This window comes from Astatotilapia calliptera, chromosome 9, assembly GCF_900246225.1.
Source record: "Astatotilapia calliptera chromosome 9, fAstCal1.2, whole genome shotgun sequence".
Lineage (NCBI taxonomy): Eukaryota > Metazoa > Chordata > Actinopteri > Cichliformes > Cichlidae > Astatotilapia > Astatotilapia calliptera.
Window position 1 is genome coordinate 32,455,977 of NC_039310.1, and position 22,124 is coordinate 32,478,100.

The window sequence follows — 22,124 nt, forward strand, 5'->3', positions numbered from 1 at the left end:
TATGAGTAAAACAGTCACGAAACTGTAGAAGAATTTTTTCATTGTATGCTAACATACACCCTTCCTTGTCCTATGCATATGTTATGCCCTTATGTTAACCCCGCGGACCCCTGCATGTAGCAGAAGTGAAGGCATGTAGGAGACTGCCAGTGAATGAAGTATCCTGCTTGTACAGCGCTCCAGCAGTGTGACTTGTTTAATTTAATGCACTAAATTTCCGCAACGAAGCGCTTACATGTCGACAACTGAGAGCCACAGTGTTAAAGTAGTCATGGAAGCAATTTTTTTTTATGAACAAGTTACTTGATGAATCGCTGCAGCTCTAGTGGAATCCTAATAAAGATCTGTTTTGTGTCCCAGCTGATCACCGCTGAGCAGCAGAGGAACATTTTCAGCCACTTGGACTCAGCTCAGTCACGATGGATTCAACACAAAAGGTGAGGAAGAAACTGTGTGGACTTTATCAGCTGCTGCTGTGTGATTAGCATTATAACTGGCACCAGATTTAGCCTTGTTCCTACATGCATTACTGAAATTCAAGCAACAAGACTTGTAAAGATGAAACACATGTTCTGTTAATCAGTTTTATATTAAAGCCACAATTCTTAATATAAGAAATTTTCCAATACACAATTTTCTTCTGTAATGTTATTTTCATTGTGGTTCTCACATCTCACATTCCTGTGCATTACTTTACAAGACATTACACTCAGACTTGCAAGAGTTTAAAACAAAGCAATTACTGGAGAGCCCGTCACTATTCCCTCAACTAGGCTAGAAGCTCATTTATCTGATGAGCCTTTAAAGACGTGCACAGCTGGATGTCATCGGCATAAAATTGAGAAAGGCAAGAAAAAGAAGTGTCAGTACAAGTGGGACACATGGGTCAAAGGAAAGACAGTGTACAGGAAATAGTGGGGCAAAGAAAGGCAACTGGAAGAAATTAAGTAGTCAAATTATCTAGGATTCGATTAGGCAATACAGGGTTAAAATCAGCCATGTAACTTATAGGAAAGCATATGCCGTATAAGTTTTTAAATAAACTGCATGTTGTTGTATTTAGTTCATTATGTGTAAAGTGCGTCTTGCGTTACCCTGGCTTTGACGTTTATGTATAAAGACAGCTTGATCATTATGTATCAGGTTAGTAGTATTTTTTCCATTCGTTTTGTCACAATGGATGTATAGATACAGTAAGCTACATAAAGTACAGAAATTGGCCTTAGGACCCACATTCTTTCTTATCCTTGGCCTTCTTCGGTATGAGAGATATAATTGCTTCTTTCCAGGTAGGTGGGATTTGTGTCTTTTCAAGTGCCCAATTGAATCAGAATCAGAATACTTTATTAATCCCGAAGGAAATTAGGGTTACAGCAGGCAGCACGCTAATGGCGCATGCGCACTTACAAAGGAACCTTCTGACCAACTTTACACAAACATCACATTGGGGAGACATGTCAGAAAGGTAGGCTGATAGGAAAAAAATGACGAAAATACATAACATGAGGTGAGAGGAGGAGAACAAAAACTCCACTCAGACTGAGCTCCTAGTGGGAGAACAGTTTGATAACAGAAAAAACACCTCAGCACAAAAAGCACATGACTATCAATACACCATAGAAACACAAGACAAGCAACAGAGGTGGGTAAAGGGTAAGAGAGCCGGTGTAGACAGCGCATCCGGTCCTGCAGCATCTGCGCTGGTCCAGTCGACCGCCATCTTCCCCAGGAGGGGACAAGCATCGAAGGCGTTTGGAAAGGGAGGGGGGATCAGTGTGTGCACATCAGTGTATATGTGTGTGTGTGTGTGTGTGTGTCCAGAGTTCAGCTGAGACAGTGTCCTTCTCCCTGCCAGTCTTCCAGCCAACCCAGGTGGCCTTGCATGGAACGGGAAGGAACAGACTAAACACAGTCATTATCAGGGTGTTGTTGTTCGGCTCCAGCCTTGCCGCTGGCGCCAAAGGAGTCTCCGCATGAAGTAATGGAGCTTTTTACTTTAGTGCGAACAGCTCATATGAATTTCAAAGCAGTTCTACAGTCCAACACTGGTCTCTCAATCTCCCGTTGGAGAGCCGCGAGCTTCGCCATACTTGCGTTCTGTGATGTTGTCATTTCTTGTGCTCAAGGAGCCGATTCTGAGAACCCACGGCAGTGTGCCTCCCCGAGATGTCATCCAATTTGCGCCCAGAGATGTTATTCCGGGCTAGCCCTTCCGAGATGTATCCAGTCTGCAGTCAGAGATCTTATTCAAGTATTCACAGCAGCCGTAGCCTCTCCAAGATCTTATCCGTGCTGCACTCAATCAGCCCATTTTGAGAAACTCACGCCTCTCCCATCGTTCCAATCCCAGCGGGCAGCCTTGTGGGGGTTTGAACAGCCGGTTCCGCTTCCTTAATTCTTCGATAAGTCAGGGCCAAGCCAGCTCCGATCAGCCAGAACCCTGTTACCATGGTTCCAAATAGGTAGATATCTTCAGCACTCAGGCTCACCCAAGCCCAGACTTCTCGTTGAGAAAGGGGTGTCAATTGCATTCAGAGACCAGTTGATCAAATCCATAATTCCTCTTTTAGGTTTAGAAACAGACTGTGAGAGAGTGTTCCAGGGAAAAGTAAAAACACAAGACAAGACAAGGACATAAGAAGCAAAGCAGGGAAGATAAGGGCAGGAGAGGAGGAAAGTGCGACCGCCTTCGCTGAGAGCCAAACTTCTTTTGGCTCTCAGCGAAGGCGAAGATTGCATGTTTTTCTCAGTATAGGAATAAGATCCTCTTTGAATGCTTCATACAGGGAGTGCAGAATTATTAGGCAAATGAGTATTTTGTCCACATCATCCTCTTCATGCATGTTGTCTTACTCCAAGCTGTATAGGCTCGAAAGCCTACTACCAATTAAGCACATTAGGTGATGTGCATCTCTGTAATGAGAAGGGGTGTGGTCTAATGACATCAACACCCTATATCAGGTGTGCATAATTATTAGGCAACGTCCTTTCCTTTGGCAAAATGGGTCAAAAGAAGGACTCGACAGGCTCAGAAAAGTCAAAAATAGTGAGATATCTTGCAGAGGGATGCAGCAGTCTCAAAATTGCAAAGCTTCTGAAGCGTGATCATCGAACAATCAAGCGTTTCATTCAAAATAGTCAACAGGGTCGCAAGAAGCGTGTGGAAAAACCAAGGCGCAAAATAACTGCCCATGAACTGAGAAAAGTCAAGCGTGCAGCTGCCAAGATGCCACTTGCCACCAGTTTGGCCATATTTCAGAGCTGCAACATCACTGGAGTGCCCAAAAGCACAAGGTGTGCAATACTCAGAGACATGGCCAAGGTAAGAAAGGCTGAAAGACGACCACCACTGAACAAGACACACAAGCTGAAACGTCAAGACTGGGCCAAGAAATATCTCAAGACTGGTTTTTCTAAGGTTTTATGGACTGATGAAATGAGAGTGAGTCTTGATGGGCCAGATGGATGGGCCCGTGGCTGGATTGGTAAAGGGCAGAGAGCTCCAGTCCCACTCAGACGCCAGCAAGGTGGAGGTGGAGTACTGGTTTGGGCTGGTATCATCAAAGATGAGCTTGTGGGGCCTTTTCGGGTTGAGGATGGAGTCAAGCTCAACTCCCAGTCCTACTGCCAGTTTCTGGAAGACACCTTCTTCAAGCAGTGGTACAGGAAGAAGTCTGCATCCTTCAAGAAAAACATGATTTCCATGCAGGACAATGCTCCATCACACGCGTCCAAGTCCTCCACAGCGTGGCTGGCAAGAAAGGGTATAAAAGAAGAAGAACTAATGACATGGCCTCCTTGTTCACCTGATCTGAACCCCATTGAGAACCTGTGGTCCATCATCAAATGTGAGATTTACAAGGAGGGAAAACAGTACACCTCTCTGAACAGTGTCTGGGAGGCTGTGGTTGCTGCTGCACGCAATGTTGATGGTGAACAGATCAAAATACTGACAGAATCCATGGATGGCAGGCTTTTGAGTGTCCTTGCAAAGAAAGGTGGCTATATTGGTCGCTGATTTGTTTTTGTTTTGTTTTTGAATGTCAGAAATGTATATTTGTGAATGTGGAGATGTTATATTGGTTTCACTGGTAAAAATAAATAATTGAAATGGGTATATATTTGGTTTTTGTTAAGTTGCCTTATAATTATGCACAGTAATAGTCACCTGCACACACAGATATCCCCCTAAAATAGCTCAAACTAAAAACAAACTAAAAACTACTTCCAAAAACATTCAGCTTTGATATTAATGAGTTTTTTGGGTTCATTGAGAACATGGTTGTTGTTCAATAATAAAATTATTCCTCAAAAATACAACTTGCCTAATAATTCTGCACTCCCTGTAGAATTCAGATGTGAACTCATGACTTCCTGGCGATTTATTAGCTTTCAGGTTTCTCATGGCATTTTCTAACTCCTTTACCATTATTTCAGAGGCTAGTTGTTTATTCTGGTCTTCATTCATGACAGGTAAATTGAGAGTTTCAAGAACATTTTACACTATCGTTTGTTTAGTGGTGTTGCAAAATAAACTGTTTACGGCAATATTTTTTCATCATTGTTCCCCCTGTCCAAATCACGGACAAACAGGATCCCACAGTTGTTTATGTTTTGAACCCATTTTGCACAGAGAGGCATTTTTGAAAAATGTATTGATAACTATGTTGAAAACAACTACATGTAAGATAATTACACAGTGACGCTTCTGCCTTTCTACACGGAGGGACAGTAACTGCGTGTTTATGTGTGAGTGTGTAAAACCTGAAGATAGTCAGATTAACAGTATTTTGTCTCTATCTGCCATTGTAGAAAGTCATGAATGAAGTTTGAAAACAAAATATGTGTGTGTGGTTGGAGGATGTGTTTTTTTTTTGTTTGTTTGTTTGTTTGTTTTTTGTGAAGATTTGTGTTGTCAAACAAAGGGGGGCCTAGCAAAAAAAAAGTTTGGGAACCATTGCTTTAGACGGACAAATCATTAACTCTATTATCTTCATGTAAGAAGACAAAGGTACTGCCATGTGGAATATATATATGTTAGATAAAAGTGAAATCAGATCCATGGACACCCTTTTGATCCTCTACCTAATCGTAAAAGGTCATGGGTCACAACCAGCCAAGGTTTTGGTGAAGGTGTGATTACATAGAGTATCAATACAGCGTCCATGGGAACACTCCCATAGGGCTTAAAATCTGGGACTCTCCACCAGTTACTCTTAGAACTGAAGAAGCTTCTCGGATGAGAGGTGAAACGTCTTCAAGGAAACTTAAAGAAGTCCAGACGCTTTTCTTTGCAAGCTCCTTTGACTACGATGACCTGGATGATTGAGAGCCTTCACAGACATATTGTCCTCTTTCTTTTGATCTAGTCACTGTTTCTGTATTTAAATATTTTAGGGAATCATCTAAAATTCTAGTGGCAGTTGGCATCTTCAAAAGTGTTAATGGAGGGAGGTTCAGTTTGTTTGAGGACTGCATTTCACTCACTGCCTCTGTATCTCCGTCACTGCAGGACCAACATGGAGAGAGAAGTCAGTGCTCTCAAGAGGCCGACAAACTTCACAGAAATAAGGCGGAGGAAACATACAGCTGTGACGAGTGTGGGAAGGAGTTTATTGGGCAGTCTAACCTGAAATGTCATCAACTCATCCACACTGAAGAGAGACAATTTAGCTGTGACTTGTGTGGAAAATCTTTTACTAAGCCTGAACACTTAAAAACACACCAACTCATACACTGCAAAGTTAAAGCGCTCAGCTGCGATCAGTGCGGCAGAGTTTTCACTCAGTGTAGCAGCTCAACGATGTATCAAGTTACCCACCCTGGAATTAAGGTGGAGGACTGTGACATGTGTGGAAAAACTTTCAGCCAGTTAGGATACCAAAATATACAACTACCCACTCACACTCTACATGGTGATTACTACTGTGATCAATGCGGCAAAAAGTACGCAACAGACACAGAATTGCACCACCACCTGTTTACACACACTATGGAGAGACCTTATAAATGTGACCTGTGTAATAAGGCTTTTACAACTCTACGGTTCCTGAAAAAACACCAACAGATCCACACCAGAAAGAAACTCTACAAGTGCAGTTACTGTGAGGTATGTATTTTCCTCGTTTATTTATTTTGACCTTAATTGACAGGACAGAAAGAAAACAAGGAAATGACGAACAGGAAACTGTTTTGAAAAATTCTAGAAAATAAACTGTTTGCCTGTTAGGGATTATACTGCATATAACGGCAGTGCTGGGCAGTTCATCAATTCTAATGTGCTATTTATTAATTCTTGCAAAAATGTTGAAGGAATTCCCCGACTTACACTGTGTTTGTGTCTTTGTTTAGAAGCAGAGCGACACAGATGGATCCAGTTCTCGACCCTGTCATCGCTGTGGTGGTGGGAAAGCGTTTCGTTGTGACCTTTGTGGAAAAACTTTCAATCAGCAGCGGTGCCTAAAATTACATCAGCGTAGACACACTGGAGATAAAATGAGCTACTGCAAAGAATGTGGGAAAGGCTTCCCCACACCGAGTGAATTAAAAATACATGAACTCTGTCACAGTGGGGTTAAAAAGCACCTCTGTGACCAGTGTGGGTCATCCTTCACCACTGCATGTGACCTTAGAAAGCATAAACGAGTCCACACAGGAGAGAAACCATACAAGTGCAGACACTGTGACAGAAGCTTCTCACAATCAAGTAATCGTAACCTTCATGAACGTACACACGTTAAAGGGAACTTCAGCTGTGACCAGTGTGACAAAAGCTTCATGAATCTCAATTCATACTCCAAACACAAACGATCCCACGCTGCAAATAAACTGTTTCACTGTTACCAATGTGCAAAAACATTCACTTCATTATCTGCTCTGTGCAAACATCAGCGTGATCATGCAGGACTGTGATCACTGGATCACAATGGATCTGAAGAGACAGAAAGATCCTCTTCTGGTTTCAGGGTCAGACTTAAAAACCTTGAGATCAGGCTCCACAGAGTTCAGCTGGAATCTCCTGTAGAGAGTGCAGCTGATGTCACACTTGGATCTGATGAGGTAGCTCTGATTTCTGGACCTGCAGTGAATAATCCTGGATGTTATTTAGGAAGTTGCAAGTATAGATGTGCACATCAAGTTTTTTTTCCCTTTGAGGGATTTTAATATTCTAAAATGTTATCCCTGTTACATTTTAATCTTTGTTCTCTTAGGATATAAAAGTTATAGGAATACATTTTATTTTATATTACCAAACTGACATGTTTCTAAACTGCAGATGTGCATAGAAACATTATTTTTTTTACATTTCATTTTAACTTCTTGCTTTTTTCCCCAAATCTAACTTTTTTTCTGAGGCAACAACAACCGCTGTGACTTTGTGTCCAGAAAAAAGAAACTCAAGATAAACTGGTGCTGGGCTGTACTTCCATGTAATACCAGTTTGTACCAGAAGGTGGAGCAGTGAGTCAGTGTAACCATTATTTAATCAGTCAAAGAACACATTCTTATAGAGATTGAAAATGTGACGTCACTCAGGGGTAAAACCGCAAAGAATTCTGGGAACTCGTGGCAAGCGGTACTAGCGCATGCAGGCTTTCAATTGAAATCAGTTATACAGCGATAAAAAGAAACACAAAAAATGGCAAGAAGCTGTTGTATTATTAACTGCAATAGCCGGTCGCATGACAGCCACGGGAAGCCGACGGGTAAAGAGATCGGTTGTTATCGGATTACGTCGTTGAAGAGAAATTGTTCGAGCCATGTTTCCGAAGTAACAAAGAGGCGACTGGATTGCAGCCATTCAAAGATCAAATATAACGTCCCAGAACACTCCAGCTCACAGGTTAGTCTGCTCCAAGCATTTACACGAAGGTCAGTCTGCTGTTGTAGTTAATGCGTCATTTTTCATAACATAATTGGTGATATAGGTTACAAGCAAGTCTGGCGCTGAACAGAAATTGTCGCGTTATGCTCCTTTGTTTATTGTGCATAAATAGTGAATTGTCCTGACACAATATTGCGTTTCGCTTCTGTTATTATGGCACATTGACAAAAACATTTACTTTTATACACAGGATAAAACAGTTGTTTTGTATCACTAATTGCCCAGTACGATTACAGCATACAATATTATTGTCACTGCTACATTTCTGTGATGAACCAGAAATTATTTCCACTACTAATTAATTACCATTGAGCTCAAAGGTCCTATTAATAAACGGTTAACGAATGTGTATTTATGAAGAAGATTTGTGAGACTGGTAAACTTATGATACGTACGATGGTCTTTACTTTCTACACGGTGCATTTCAAGGTCCTGCACCCATCCGTCGGTAAACTGTACCTGGGCTTGTTGCAGTGACCTGAAGTTACTAAACTTCATGAGTGTATGCACTCACTCCAAGAACCGTATGATTATAAATATGAGCGTGGTGAAAGTTGGGCAGCACGCTAACGTATTTTGTCCCTCTGTGTGCTCGTAAGGGTCTGACACTTTCACTGGTTTGATTTTTTCCTCGTATCTTATCTTTGACTTTTCATGAAGTCTGTCTTTGTACAGACCGGCATTGTTCTCCTTCGTTTTGTACATACCTTTTTGGGGGGCAAAGAAAAAGCAAGAATTTATTGGAACCGGAGAATGAACGTTTTGCGGTGCTGCAAATGCTTGCATTTGATGCGGTACTTGGATTGTTTTGCCACGAGTTACCGGCATGCAATGCGCGAAAGTCATGTGGTCTGTCGATCTCTATAGGGCTTTGGAGTTGACGTAATGCCGCAATGCATTGTGGGAGCACGGCGCCATTTGAGAAGGCCACGAATCAAAACAAACACACTGTGTTGGAAGGACGACTGCCAGAACCATGCTTAAAATCAGCTCAGAAGTCAAATGACTGTATCGAGAGCGATTGAGCCCGGCGCCAAGAGACTGTACTTGGAAACAATAGCATGCATCGGTTGTGGACCCGTATAAAATACGGCAGTGGAGTAGAAACCCTGGAGACCTTCCACCATTGTCCTACCCTAATACCTTGTCGTACCTTGTCTGTGGAGTCAGCGCATCATTTTTGGAATTATAAATCCCTGGAGGTGCACATCTAATTCACAGACGGTTGGGTACAAGATTTGGCCATTTTTAAGCCTCCACGTTGTGAGTAGGTTGACTATATGACCAAGATACAGCCAGAGGTCACACATAACATTGACTTCTCCTCAGCAGCTGCCCCAAAAATTGCTCTAGATGAGAACATAAACACACCGCCTGCACTGAAAGGCAAAAGGAGCCGTCCGCAAAAAAGGCAAATTCCACCTGCTAGTCTGGAGGAGTTGTCACCGATAAGCTACTCCACAAACAGAACATAATTCTGCTGGATCACACATTAGGATGTTTGAGCCTATAAAGAGCAATATGAACATACTGAAATGAAAATGTCGGGAGCACATCAACAAAAAATAATGGCAGAAAACTCAATATCAGCTCGTCTCACCGCTGCTATCAAAGCCTGACGTCTTCGTTTGGTAACATACATGAGCTCCCGCACGTTGCTTCCAGCAGGGGAAACGATAAAAAGATTATTCCTTATTCCCTTCCCAATCGTGCAATATAACATTGCAACCGACAACACAGCAAGTGCGAGCCATAGCTGATGTTTCCATGTGCTGTTGCTCCTGTAGCCCTTTGTTTGGCCTACTAACATGGCGGCTCAACCCAAAATCGTGGCCACGCCCCCTCCCGTGACGTCAACTCCAAAGCCCTATTCACAGTTGCAGCAAAGAATTGTTAAAAGTAAAAAACAGCAGCACACATCAGGACCATTTTAAAAGATTACAGATTACTTCTTTTTTTTTTGTTAAAGTTAATTCAAATTCTATTTAACTTCTACTTTTGGCTCCTCCTTTCATTTGAGTGTATTTACTGTATCCCTGAAGTCCAAACGTTGTTTTATGATCCACATGTTCAGGAGCTGTAAATTTCTGCTTGTTGATTTTAAGTTTGTATTGTCAAAGCATTAGTTAAATTTGATTAATTCTGTGTAAAGTTCTTGTTATTAAACAGTTCGGTGTGAAAATAAACAACTGGTCTCACAACAAATAGCTGGAGTCATGATTTTAGATTCAAACTAATTTAACTGTTTTCAGTGGCACAGGTGGAGGTTTATTCAGGGGAGGAGATTTGGCTGTTCTCCACTCCACTCCACTCCACAATGCTAAAAGGATGAGGTTTCCTTCAAACGTGCAATTAAAATGTGTTCAAACAAACTACTGTAATGAATGTGGGAGAGGCTTAGGTTGATTTAATAATCATTAAATGAGAAGTCTGGAGAGCAGAAAATCCTGGTGGGATGGGAGTCTCAGCTGTACTAATATTGCCACACTAACATGCTTAAACTACAGTAGCTGCTTTTGGCTGTTCCCTTGTTCCACAGATTTCTTTGGGTAGCTTTTATTTTTAATGCCGGATGCTCTCCCTGAAGCACATCCAAAGGCATTTGTCTCTTTCCTCAGTGGAAACAGTGATCTTCTGATGTGTGAACTATTATGGCATTGGAACCACCAGAAATACACTCACGGAAAAATGTATCACCATTCAAAGTGTGTTAGCCTGCTGACCTCCAAAAGTTGATTCTGTTCATCTGGATGTGTTCAGTGGGAGAAACGTTTCGTCATTCATCCAGGTGACTTCTTCAGTCTCAGCTGACTGCAGGTTTCCCCAAATCTTATAAACAGTACATTTGCATAATGACTGAAACCAATCATTATGCATAGTCATTATAAGATTGGGAAAACCTGCAGTCAGCTGAGACTGAAGAAGTCACCTGGATGAATGACGAAACGTTTCTCCCACTGAACACATCCAGATGAACAGAATCAACCTTTGGAGATTTACTTTCCTGGATGATTGGGAATGCATCAAGACGTTAGCCTGCTGACATTAATATGTGTCAAAGCACTACGTATGGAAGCAATTTTCACACGGTATTCCTTAGATTATCTCAGAGGTTACATTCTGGGACCCCTGTGATTGGTGAAAATCTGCATAGTAGAAACCAGATCTTTATTTTATTATTATTATTATTTATAGATAGTAAGCCATGAAAACCCTCCCCACTTTCTTACACACCCGATTATAACCCTGTTAAATTTTTTGGCAAGGGAAATTTTCTTTTTTCTGCAAAAATAATGGAAAAATTAATGCCTTTAGGCCACAGAAATCTACATTATTAAATTCCTTTAAATTACATTATTGTATTTGCTCATTTAGTTATGCAGTAGTTTATTTTGTCTTTTTATTTGTCCTTTCTGTTTTATTGAAACCACTTTATAGAAAGTTACATCGGTTACAATGAACTGTACATACAACCAGTAGCGGTTTTTGATACGGGCGACATGGGCGGTTGCCCGGGGCGGCATCACGGGCATCGGCAAACAAAAAAAAGGCACGATCGGTTTGCTGAGAGGAAGGGCGCCCTCCCTTTGCGAGGTGCGCCTGCTGCTTGCGGCACAGGGGGGAGAGGGCAGGGCGACGACGATTCTCTGGCTGGCTGGAGCGGCATCTAATAACCAACTTGCAAAATAAAACAAAATAAAAACAAACCAACAGACACAAAAACACCAGACATCATGATACAAACTTATAATTTGCACCGATGGGTTTTCAAAGTTCTATAAAGTGAGCGCGAGAGCCCTCGGTCATCTCTGCTACATACAGTCCAGTATATACGGGACGACGAGGTTTCAGTTACAGCAGTGCCGGAAAACAAACAATAAATATAAGAAGAGTAAGAAAGCAAATATACACTTTATTACCAGGGGTAAAGGGATCAAAAACAATTTGTAATTTACAGTTTGATTCTTAAAGTCTCACACACAACACATCGAAAGGGGAGGGGGCCCGGCTGCTTCCAAGTAGAGCACATTTCATTTATAATGTTGTAAATCCAAGCCCATTATGGATTCATGATTTGAATCCTGGGTTGTGCGAAATCCCAGAAATAAACCTTAGACAAAGGGAGTGTTCGCCCAGGGCACCAAACAGGCTAGGACGGCCACTGCATACAACACAGCAGTTTTAAGAATATTTAACAAGAGCAAGTTTCATTTCGCCCTGGTTTCACAGCCACACTTGGGCACATATTTACCAAAATGCAGCAAACCTTAACTTATCCAGCATCGTTACACGTTCACCCTCACGTGGAAGAAGTAATCTGATTGGCATTGTGGTATGTAGTATTTTGAGGAAGTAATCGGTAAATGATAAACTACTGATTACTTGCTTGACTTGAATTCTCAGGTGGGCAATAGCTCTCGTTTCTTCAACGTCCCTGGCATCAAGTTGACAGAAGCCTTTTTTAAATGCAGGGATCTTAACGCAGCTCTTCGTCTGTCACTTCTTCACGGGGCCCTCCTTCAGACTCTGCAGCTCCATTACGAAAGCCTGTAAGATACAATATGTGCATACACATAAAGCGTGTTCACTTGTCCTGTACGTCTCAGCTTTTGCTCTTCTCTTCTCTCTGGTCTCTCGCTTCACTAAAGGGGAAAGAGGTTGTCATTAGTTCAAATGCCACCAGCTCTGTCCTCACCTGCCTTCCCGGCACCGCCCCCACCCGTCACTGCACCACTCCTCCCCTGCAGCTGAGTCAGGGACCACACCTCCGTCACAGCCTTCAAGCGCACATTCACATGACTCTCTGCTATTCAAAACACAGTTTGTTTGATGTAATATTCAACACTGAACTGTAAATTTAGTCTTTTTCAAGGAAGCAATTTTATTCTTTTATTTTCAAAAAAGCCATATTTTTATACATCTACTGCAACACACATGAGCTTTAAGACCTGGACAAGTTTGAAACCTTTTGTCCTCCACAGTGGAAAATGGCTGAAAGTTCCAACTCCTACTTTGATAAATTTTTCACTCAGCTTTGACGTCTCCAATATCACTGAGATGCAGTCAGATGCACATTTTATGTTTTCGCTTGTTTCTTCACTTTTCCCCGTCTCTCTGTGTTCTGGCCTGTAACATTACAGAACATCTGCCCCGCTTCCTTCAGTCACATGATGGTATGATCCCAGCCCTGCTGAGAATTCATGCCTCCAATAAAATAATTAATGTAACACTTCAGTGGGACGAATGTGTTATTTTTAATGTCTGCATTTAGTTTATAAATAATCAATCTGCTCAAGTAACAACAATGATGACGACCAACACTTTGAAATGAAACTTTACTCTCAGCACTAAATGAGCGACCTGGATGTTCTGTGCCTTTCAGAAAGGACTCTGTCAGTGACCTCTGACCTCTGTGCGGGGGTGTGTCTGAAGGATTTCCCTCCTCACTGACTTTCTTTTGCTGCTCTTCTTTGTGTCTTTATAAACTGGTGGTGTTGCCACAGCAGAAACTTTTCTTCACACACACAGCTGTGAAATATCTCCACATGCTGCTCCTCTTTCTCACTCTCTGCAGCCAAAATGTATTTTCTTCAGGGCAGTCGAGTCACGTGATCGCACCGGACGAATCAAAGCAGATCAGGAAGAAGGGGGCGGAGCAAAGTGTGTGCGCAGGAGAGGAGTCGAGCAGAGAGAGCTGCTTTGTCATGAAACGGGAGTAAAGTAGTGAACTTAGAGGAGAGAAACGAACTAAAGCATCGATCATAAACCACTACCAACGTCCTGATCGATATCTGCATCGATCTGCCCACCCTTGTCTCCTGGATCGTAGCTGCGATCAGCGTGAACCACGTGGGTCTCTGCTCCCTGATCTGTTTCCTGTGTTTGGAAAGAGTTGCAGCTTCATCGCGGAGTTTCTCTCGGTTTGTGGGCTCATCTAAAGGTAAGCACCGAGCTAACTTTACTGTGAGTTCAGTTCATGTTGAGTTTAGCTCCTGAATGAGGTCTTCTGCTGCTCTCCTCGGTGTCTGTTCACAGTTTATTGTGAACACGTTGAGAGAAGAGTGAGAGAGTGTTTGGAGAAAAACACCAACTAACCATTAGCTCAGCATGCTGGGAGAAGTTGGAGCAGAAAAGTCTTTTCATTGTCCCTGCAGCTGTTTTTCTGCCTGCACCAAACCTCTACAGCCTCGTTTCTATTTGAAGTGATAACAGGAAGTCAGAGCGATCTGCTGCAGTATCAGGGTCACTATAAACTTTATTGTCCAGCTGCTGTGGATGAACACATGAGAGGCAGTGAGCGATAAAATAAGAAAAGTTATAAATTGACATGGGTGAGAGTTGTTTATACAGACATTGTGGAAGGCAGCATGCAGGAATGAGGGAGTAAGTAGGGCGAATATCAGCAGCCTTTACAGACAGTTGCATCAGTCACCAGAGATGGGCAGTTACAAGTAATGTGTTACTGTAATCCGATAACTTTTTTCAAGTTATTTTAAATGTTAAACAAATTTCTTCCAGTCAGTGAATGTTGCATATAATTAAATTTTGCTCGATGCATAAAGTTAAAAGATTAAAATTAATAAAAAATTTTTAAAAAGAGACTTTTCCACTTGATGACATTATATATGATGGACTCGCTGTCGCTTTATCACCTATTCAGGGTGTAAATCATGTTTTTAAAAAGTAACTAAATAACTAATTACTGACAAAAAATAAGTAATCAGTAAAGTAACGGGATTACTTTTGGTGGGAAGTAATCATTAATTAGTTACTGATTACTTTTTTCAAGTAATTTGACCAACACTGGTTTTCACAAAAGAGAGTTTTAGTTTGTGCCTGCTTGCAGGGATCAAGTCTGACATTTAGTCTGAGTAGATTTGAACTTTCCTTCTTCATTGTTTCCATCTTGCTTTGACTGCAGCTGTAACAACACTGATTCCAGCAGGATTTGTAAAAAGCATTTTGACAGACACACAAAGCTGGACAGCTTTTGTTCTGAGGGTTTGGAGAGAGCCTGTCTGTGTGTCTGCATTCACTTTGTTCCTCTAACAGAAAATCAATGTGCAGATGTTGATTCCTGCAGTGACTGTTGTTCCTCAGCCTGTAGAAACCATCCTGCAGCTGCTGGAACAAATGAATCTTCTAAATGTTGCTTTCTCTGGTTTGTGTTTGCTCTGCTTCTTTTTGTCAGAGATCAAATACATAAAAATATTATTTTGTGTCCCAGCTGATCAGCAGGAGGAGAATCTGACGGAGGAACATTTTCAGCCATTTGGACTCAGCTCAGCCACTACAGAGGAAACAATGAGCTCAACACAGATGGTGAGAAAAACATCTGTTACACTGTTATTGAAACTGTGCACAGCTGGTTGTTAACAGCAGCTTTATCTTTTCCATCCTGGGCTCCTCCACACATACAGAAGCTACATTCACAAATAAAAACCACAGGAGTTACAAGAAAGCACAAAGATCATATTTTATCAGGACACTGAAATAAAATATAATCAGCTGCACTTATAATTTTTTCAGATGGTATATTTTTTTCCCAATGAGCAAAACAATTTCCTCATTGTCATTTTGATTACAGACGCAGTTTCAGTTTGTTCCACGACTGTATTTCACTCACTGCCTCTGTTTGTATCTCTGTCACTGCAGGACCAACATGGAGCGAGACGTCAGCGCTCTCAGGAGGCCGACAAACCTCACAGAAGAAAGGGAGAGAAGAAATACAGCTGTGATGAGTGTGGGAAGAATTTTACTCTGAAGTCTGAGCTAAAACATCATCTGTTCATCCACACTGGGGAGAAACCATTCATCTGTGACTTGTGTGGAAAGTCTTTTAGACAGCCTGCAAACTTAAAAAAACACCAAGTCACCCACACTGGAGTTAAAGCGTACAGCTGTGATCAGTGTGGCAAAGCTTTTACTGTCAGAGGCAACTTACGGCGTCATCAAGTTACCCACTCTGAAACTAAGGCGTACAGCTGCGACATTTGTGGGAAAACTTTCACTCATCTAACATACCGAAATACTCACCTACGCATCCACACCAGGCAAGATGTTTACTGCTGCGATCAGTGTTTGAAACCGTTTGTGACATACTATGAATTACAGCAGCACATGTTTACCCACACTGAGGAGAGACCTTATAAATGTGACCTGTGTGAGAAGGCTTTTAAAGAGCCAAATTCCCTGAGAAGACACGAACAGATCCACAGCAGAAAGAAACTCTACAAGTGCAGTTACTGTGAGGTTTGTATTTATATTTCTATCTTGTCATTTTCAGCTGACTGTTCGGAACAACTCTGCTCATTCAGTTGTTAGTATGTTGGCAATTCTCCTGCATGTGAAGGCAGCGCTGCGTGAGTTTCAGCTCTTATTTCATTGCTCAGCTTAGTTCTCCACACTCTGGACTCTCTGCTCGGTTCAGCTGGTTTTCCTGCTGCTCTGTAAAGTCAGCAACTCGCCCAGTCCTCCATGTGTGATGTCTTGTGAACCTTAATGTTCCATCCATGACCTGTTCAACCTGCAGTAATTACTCATTAACATCTAACTTCAGTCTGCTACCTGCTATGGTAAAGACAACAGATGGCAGATGCCACCAGTATACCCTCCTCACTGGTCGCTTTGCCCGCTTCAGCATCATCACAGTCAGTTTTATTTATGACACCATTAGGGTGCAGGAAGCTGCTACAGTTTTGTCCTGAGCAATAGGTATCACCACTCAGACAACACCACATGGAGGTATAGAAAGAGAAGTAGTCAAAAGTAGAAGCAGATTTCTTTCTTTTTTTTTTCTCCACAGAGTCTCAGGTTTGTGTTGCAACATCTCCTTTGGATGATGCTTTGGATAAAAATGTTGAAGCAATTCCCTGACTTACACTGTCGTCGTGTCTTTGTTTAGAAGCAGAGCGACACAGATGGATCCAGTTCTCGACCCTGTCGCCACTGTGGTGGTGGGAAAGCGTTGCGTTGTGACCTTTGTGGAAAAACTTTCAATAATGAAAAGAACCTAAAGCTACATCAACGTAGACACACTGGAGACAAAATGAACTACTGCAAAGAATGTGGGAGAGGCTTCCCCACACCAAGTGCATTAAAAGAACATGAAATCTATCACAGTGGGGTTAAAAAGCACGTCTGTGACCAGTGTGGGTCATCCTTCACCACTGCAGATCATCTTAAAGTGCATAAACGAGTCCACACAGGAGAGAAACCATACAAGTGCAGACACTGTGACAAAAGTTTCTCGTACTCAGGGAGTCGTAACAATCATGAACTTACACACATTGAAGGGAGCTACAGCTGTGACCAGTGTGACAAAAGCTTCAAGAATCTCAGTTCATACTCCAGACACAAACGATCCCACGCTGTTAACAAACTTTTTCACTGTTACCAATGTGCAAAAACATTCACTTCATTATCTGCTCTACGCAACCATCGACGTGATCATGCAGGACAGTGATCACTGGATCACAATGAATCTGCAGAGGCAGAAAGATCCTCTTCTGGTTTCAGGGTCAGACTTAAAAACCTTGAGATCAGGCTCCACAGAGTTCAGGTGGAGTCTCCTGTAAAGAGTGCAGCTGATGTCACACTTGGATCTGATGAGCTAGCTCTGCTTTCTGGACCTGCAGTGAATAATCCTGGATGTTACATATAGGAAGCTGCAAGTATAGATGTGTACATCAAGTTTTTTTTCCTTTGAGGGATTTTAATATTCTAAAATGTTATCCCTGTTACATTTTAATCTTTGTTCTCTTAGGATATAAAAGTTATAGGAATACATTTTATTTTATATTACCAAACTGACATGTTTCTAAACTGCAGATGTGCATAGAAACATTATTTTTTACATTTCATTTTAACTGCGTTTTTTTTTGCTTTTCCCCCCCAAATCTACTGTTTCACTGTTACCAATGTGCAATTATGTTCATTATCTGCTCTGTGCAAACATCATCATGACAATGGCTGAAATCATTCCTATCATTGGATCATAATGAACCCTTCAACTGACGGGGAGCTTGTGCCATCCTTGCAGGAGTCCACTCTGCAGGTGGGGGAGAGGTGAGAATAAACTTAACCTGGGTGTCTACTGTCTTGTGCAGTCTTGGAGATGATTGAATGTTAGGGTGGGGGAGCTGGCCCCAGGGAGGGGCATCTTGCTCCTCCCTTCTTTTCCTCCCCATCCCCGGCTGCCTCCCTCTTCCCGCTCCCAACACACCCACACAAGTAGGGCTTTGGGGTGCGGGTGTGTCACCAGGGGACAGGGGAGGCATCCCCCCCACCCCCTGTCCCCTTCTGGCCACCTGTGCCTCAATTTTATCTCACAGCTTAGACATCCACATTACTCACACTCTCATAACACATACATATAGGGCCTTGAGGGTGGGCACGTTAACGGCGTCCAGTGGACGGTCTGTGTGTTCAACCCCACCTCTGGCGCCGGTGCCCACCTCTCAATTTTAAATCCATGTAGACATTGAGGGTTCTCGGGAGAGGCCGTGCTAACACCTGCTGCTCTCTGGCAGCAGCACCATGCTCTCCCGTTTTTTTAAATGCACCTTAGAACAACACGCAGCAACACTACACATGAGTGAGAGGAGGGACGTTTGGGGTCTTCACACACCCCTGTTCTCTGCTGGCCATCGGGGTGGGGGGGCTGGGAGGAGGTGTTGGCCGTCTGATTGGGATCTGGGATGCGGGGCCCCCCTGCTGCTGTGGAGCCTGGGGCGGTCTGCTTGCCTCCACCCCGGGGGAAAGGGTAACATCTCCTGGGTCTGGGTACCGTTTCCCCCTCCAGGGGCAAGGGAACCTGGACCCGGGGTATAGAGTTTGTTTGGGGAGTGTGATTGTGTGTTCAGTGTCCATGTATGTCTATCCCTACTTTGGGTGAGTGCTGAGTATATGTGTGCATGAGGGTGGGAATGCATGTTTGTGCCTGTTTGTCTGTGTCTATATGTCAGGTCGGGTCTTAGACTCCACCTCTCTGGGAACTCCCAGGCCCTCCAAGGCCCATCTCCCCTCACCACACTCCCTGCCGGTGACTGATGCCTTCAGGTGATCCAGGAGATTTTTTTTCTCTTCTTTCTCTTTTTAAGTTTCCTTTCTCACTGCCCCTCTTCCCTTCTGTTTTTCTTTTCCTTCATCTTTCTTTCTCCCTTTCCTATCCCTCAGCCATGTCTGTAACAACTGAAAATAAAATAAATAATAACAACAAAGGTTGATCAAATGGACCAATACGGCAAGGCCATGATGATCCATTTGGCAAAGTAAATCCATCGGGTATCCTTGTTGGTCTTCAGACAACAATTCTGACGGCTAAAGAACCAAATGGGACAGGCAAAAAAATAAATAATCTGAAGAGACAGACAGTTCTGTTGCATTTGAGAAGTTTGATGTGAAAGCTGCTGTAATTTCTGCTGAAATCCCTCATCTGTTATACTTCAGGTTTCTCTTAATTTTTCCTTTAATGTTTATTTGAATTTTAATTCTAAAAATGTTATCCTTATTACATGATCATTGTTCCTCCACTTGGAAACAGTAGTATTTAGTAGTAGTAATAATAATAGTACTATAATCAAAGAAATGTCTCACTGATCTCTTAATTGTCTATGTATCACAGGCATTCAAGCTGTAAATAGTTATATCATTACTTAAAAAGTCATCCCAGGACTCAGCTTGAAAACGAAAAACTCACTGAAAAGCCTTCAGCTGATCCAAAATGCTGCAGCAAGAGTCCTGACAGGGACTAGAAAGAGAGAGCAGATTTCTCCTGTTTTGGCTTCCTGTTAAATCCAGAATTGAATTCAAAATCCTGCTCCTCACACACAAGGTCTTAAATAATCAGGCCCCATCTTATCTTAATGACCTTGTAGTACCATATCACCCTATTAGAGCACTTCGCTCTCGCTCTGCAGGCCTACTTGTTGCTCACAGAGTATTTAAAAGTAGAATGGGAGGCAGAGCCTTCAGTCCTCTATTTTAATTGTGGTACAATCCAAAGATACCTTCTGTTACTGTGGTCCTGTCACCTGCTGACTTGAGATCAGTTACATCTTTGCATACATTAAAAACAGACTCCAGACCTTTTTCCATTGGTGGTGTTGTTAGGTTTAGTTTAGTTCTGTTTGCTGTTTTCACTGCCTTAAGCTGTTGTAAACCTAAACAGGTTTTTATGTCTATCTTCTGTGTTAAGAATATTTAGTTAACATGTAATAAAATGTGTGATATAAATAAAATTGCCATTTTCAGAAGCGTCTTAATTCTTCATGACAGAGATTTAACCAGTTACAGAATCATTCCTCATAACTAGGGATGTAAGAAAAATATCGCTCGAAAATCACAATATTTTGTTTTATGATACCGAGTCGATATTCAAAAGCAGTGTTATTGATTTTTTTTATTGACAATTTACATGTGTGATGGCAAGGCACACATGGTAAGCTCCACACCTCACCACCAGTTGATTCACTTTAGTTTACATTGCAGTCATTAATATATTATTGTTCAATATTGTTTCTTTATTAAATGAATTTATTTTTCCATCACACCTTCAAATGTTTATGTGGCGTGCATATAAATATTAACCCATATTAACACTGCAAGGTCAAAGTTCTGTTATATTCATACATTTTCTTTGTTTGAGTTAGCTGGTGTTTGGCTTCTGTCTGGCAAAGGGCTGAGAGACTAAAGAAAGGCATCTCAAACATTATCAGTGAAACACAATCAGGTTTTTTGAAAGGAAGACTAATTCATAACAATATTAGGCTGGTTTTGGATCTCCTTGAATACAGTGAATTAATCCAAGAGAGAGGGTACATCCTGTTCTTGGATTTTTACAAAGCATTTGACTCAGTTGGACATACGTTCATATTTAAAACTCTGCAGTCTTTTGGTTTTGGACAGGAATTTATTATTATTAATTCTAGGCATTCCAGTATCCAGCTGTGGGGCATTGAGTCATAGGCCTTCTTGTAATCAATCCAGGCAGTGCACAGGTTGGTCAGTCTGGTCTTGCAGTCTCGGCTGACTGTTCTGTCTACCAGTAGCTGGTGTTTTGCACCTCTGGTATTCTTGCCAATTCCTTTCTGTGTCCCACTCATGTATTGACCCATGTGCCTGTTCATCTTAGCCGATATGATGCCTGACAGGAGCTTCCATGTGGTACTGAGGCAGGTTATTGGTCGGTAGTTGGATGTCCCTTCTTGGGGTCCTTGGGGATCAGGACCGTCCGGCCTTCGGTTAGCCATTCCGGGTGTCTCTCGTTAACTAGCAGCTGGTTCATTTGTGCTGCCAGACGCTCGTGGAGTGCAGTTAGCTTCTTCAGCCAGTAGGCGTGAACCATGTCGGGCCCTGGTGCTGTCCAACTCTTCATACTGGAGACCCTTTCTTGGATATCTGCCACTGTGATGGTTACTGGACCCTGTTCAGGGAGGTCGCTGTGGTCTGCCCTCAGATCCACTAGCCACTGAGCATTGCCATTATGGGTTGCATCCTTCACCCATATGCTCTTCCAGTATTGCTCCGTCTCCAGCCTTGGTGGTGCTGTTCTCTTATTGTTCCCTTGCCACTGAGAGTACACCTTTGCTGGTTCTGTGGAGAACAGCTGGTTTATTCTCCTGCCTTCTATCTCTCTGGTGTACCTCCTCAAGCGGCTGGCCAAGGCTGTGAGTCTTTGCTTGGCAGTTTCCAAGGCCTCAGGTATGGACAGCTTGCTGTATTTCTTATGCACCTTCTTTGCCGCACCTTTCTGCAACTCCGTTAGTTGGCTAACCTCCCTCCGTGCTACTTTGATCTTGCCCTCTAGCCTCCTTCTCCTCCTCTGATAAACCTCCACCTGTACCAACAGTTGATCTGAACATGAAATCATGGCCCAAACTACTTGTTGTCAGACCAATATCTTTATTTTTCACATCAAACTGTTTTATAAAAGAAACTTTACACGGAGTTAATCAAATATAACTAATGCTTTAACAGTATCACTGTTTCACAATACAAACCCAACAAGAAAACAGCTGCAAAACACGCAGCTCAAAATGCATTCACTAAACTACACGTGGATTTAAAGAATACAGTAAATACACTAAAGTGAAAGGAGGACCCAAAAGCAGAGGTTTGATAGAATTTGAATTAAGTAAAAGTAGTCTTTGTGATCGTTTCAATGGTCCTGATATGTGCTGCACATCAGCTAACCTTAACAATTCTTTGCTGCCACTGTGAATAAGAATGTGTTCTT

General features: G+C 42.3%; 1 protein-coding gene and 1 pseudogene across 1 annotated transcript; both read left to right on the forward strand.

The window, feature by feature from the left end:
- Positions 1–364: 364 nt before the first annotated feature.
- Positions 365–12,439, forward strand: LOC113028845 (zinc finger protein 501-like; annotated as a pseudogene).
- A 3,090-nt stretch (positions 12,440–15,529) lies between these two features.
- LOC113029621 (zinc finger protein 239-like) lies at positions 15,530–17,401 on the forward strand (the record flags this gene model as incomplete). The annotated part of the gene is made up of 2 exons (XM_026180594.1): positions 15,530–16,138; positions 16,791–17,401. Coding segments are annotated over 2 exons (1,170 nt in total), but the record flags the coding sequence as incomplete, so codon positions are not given.
- Between the last annotated feature and the right edge of the window lie 4,723 nt (positions 17,402–22,124).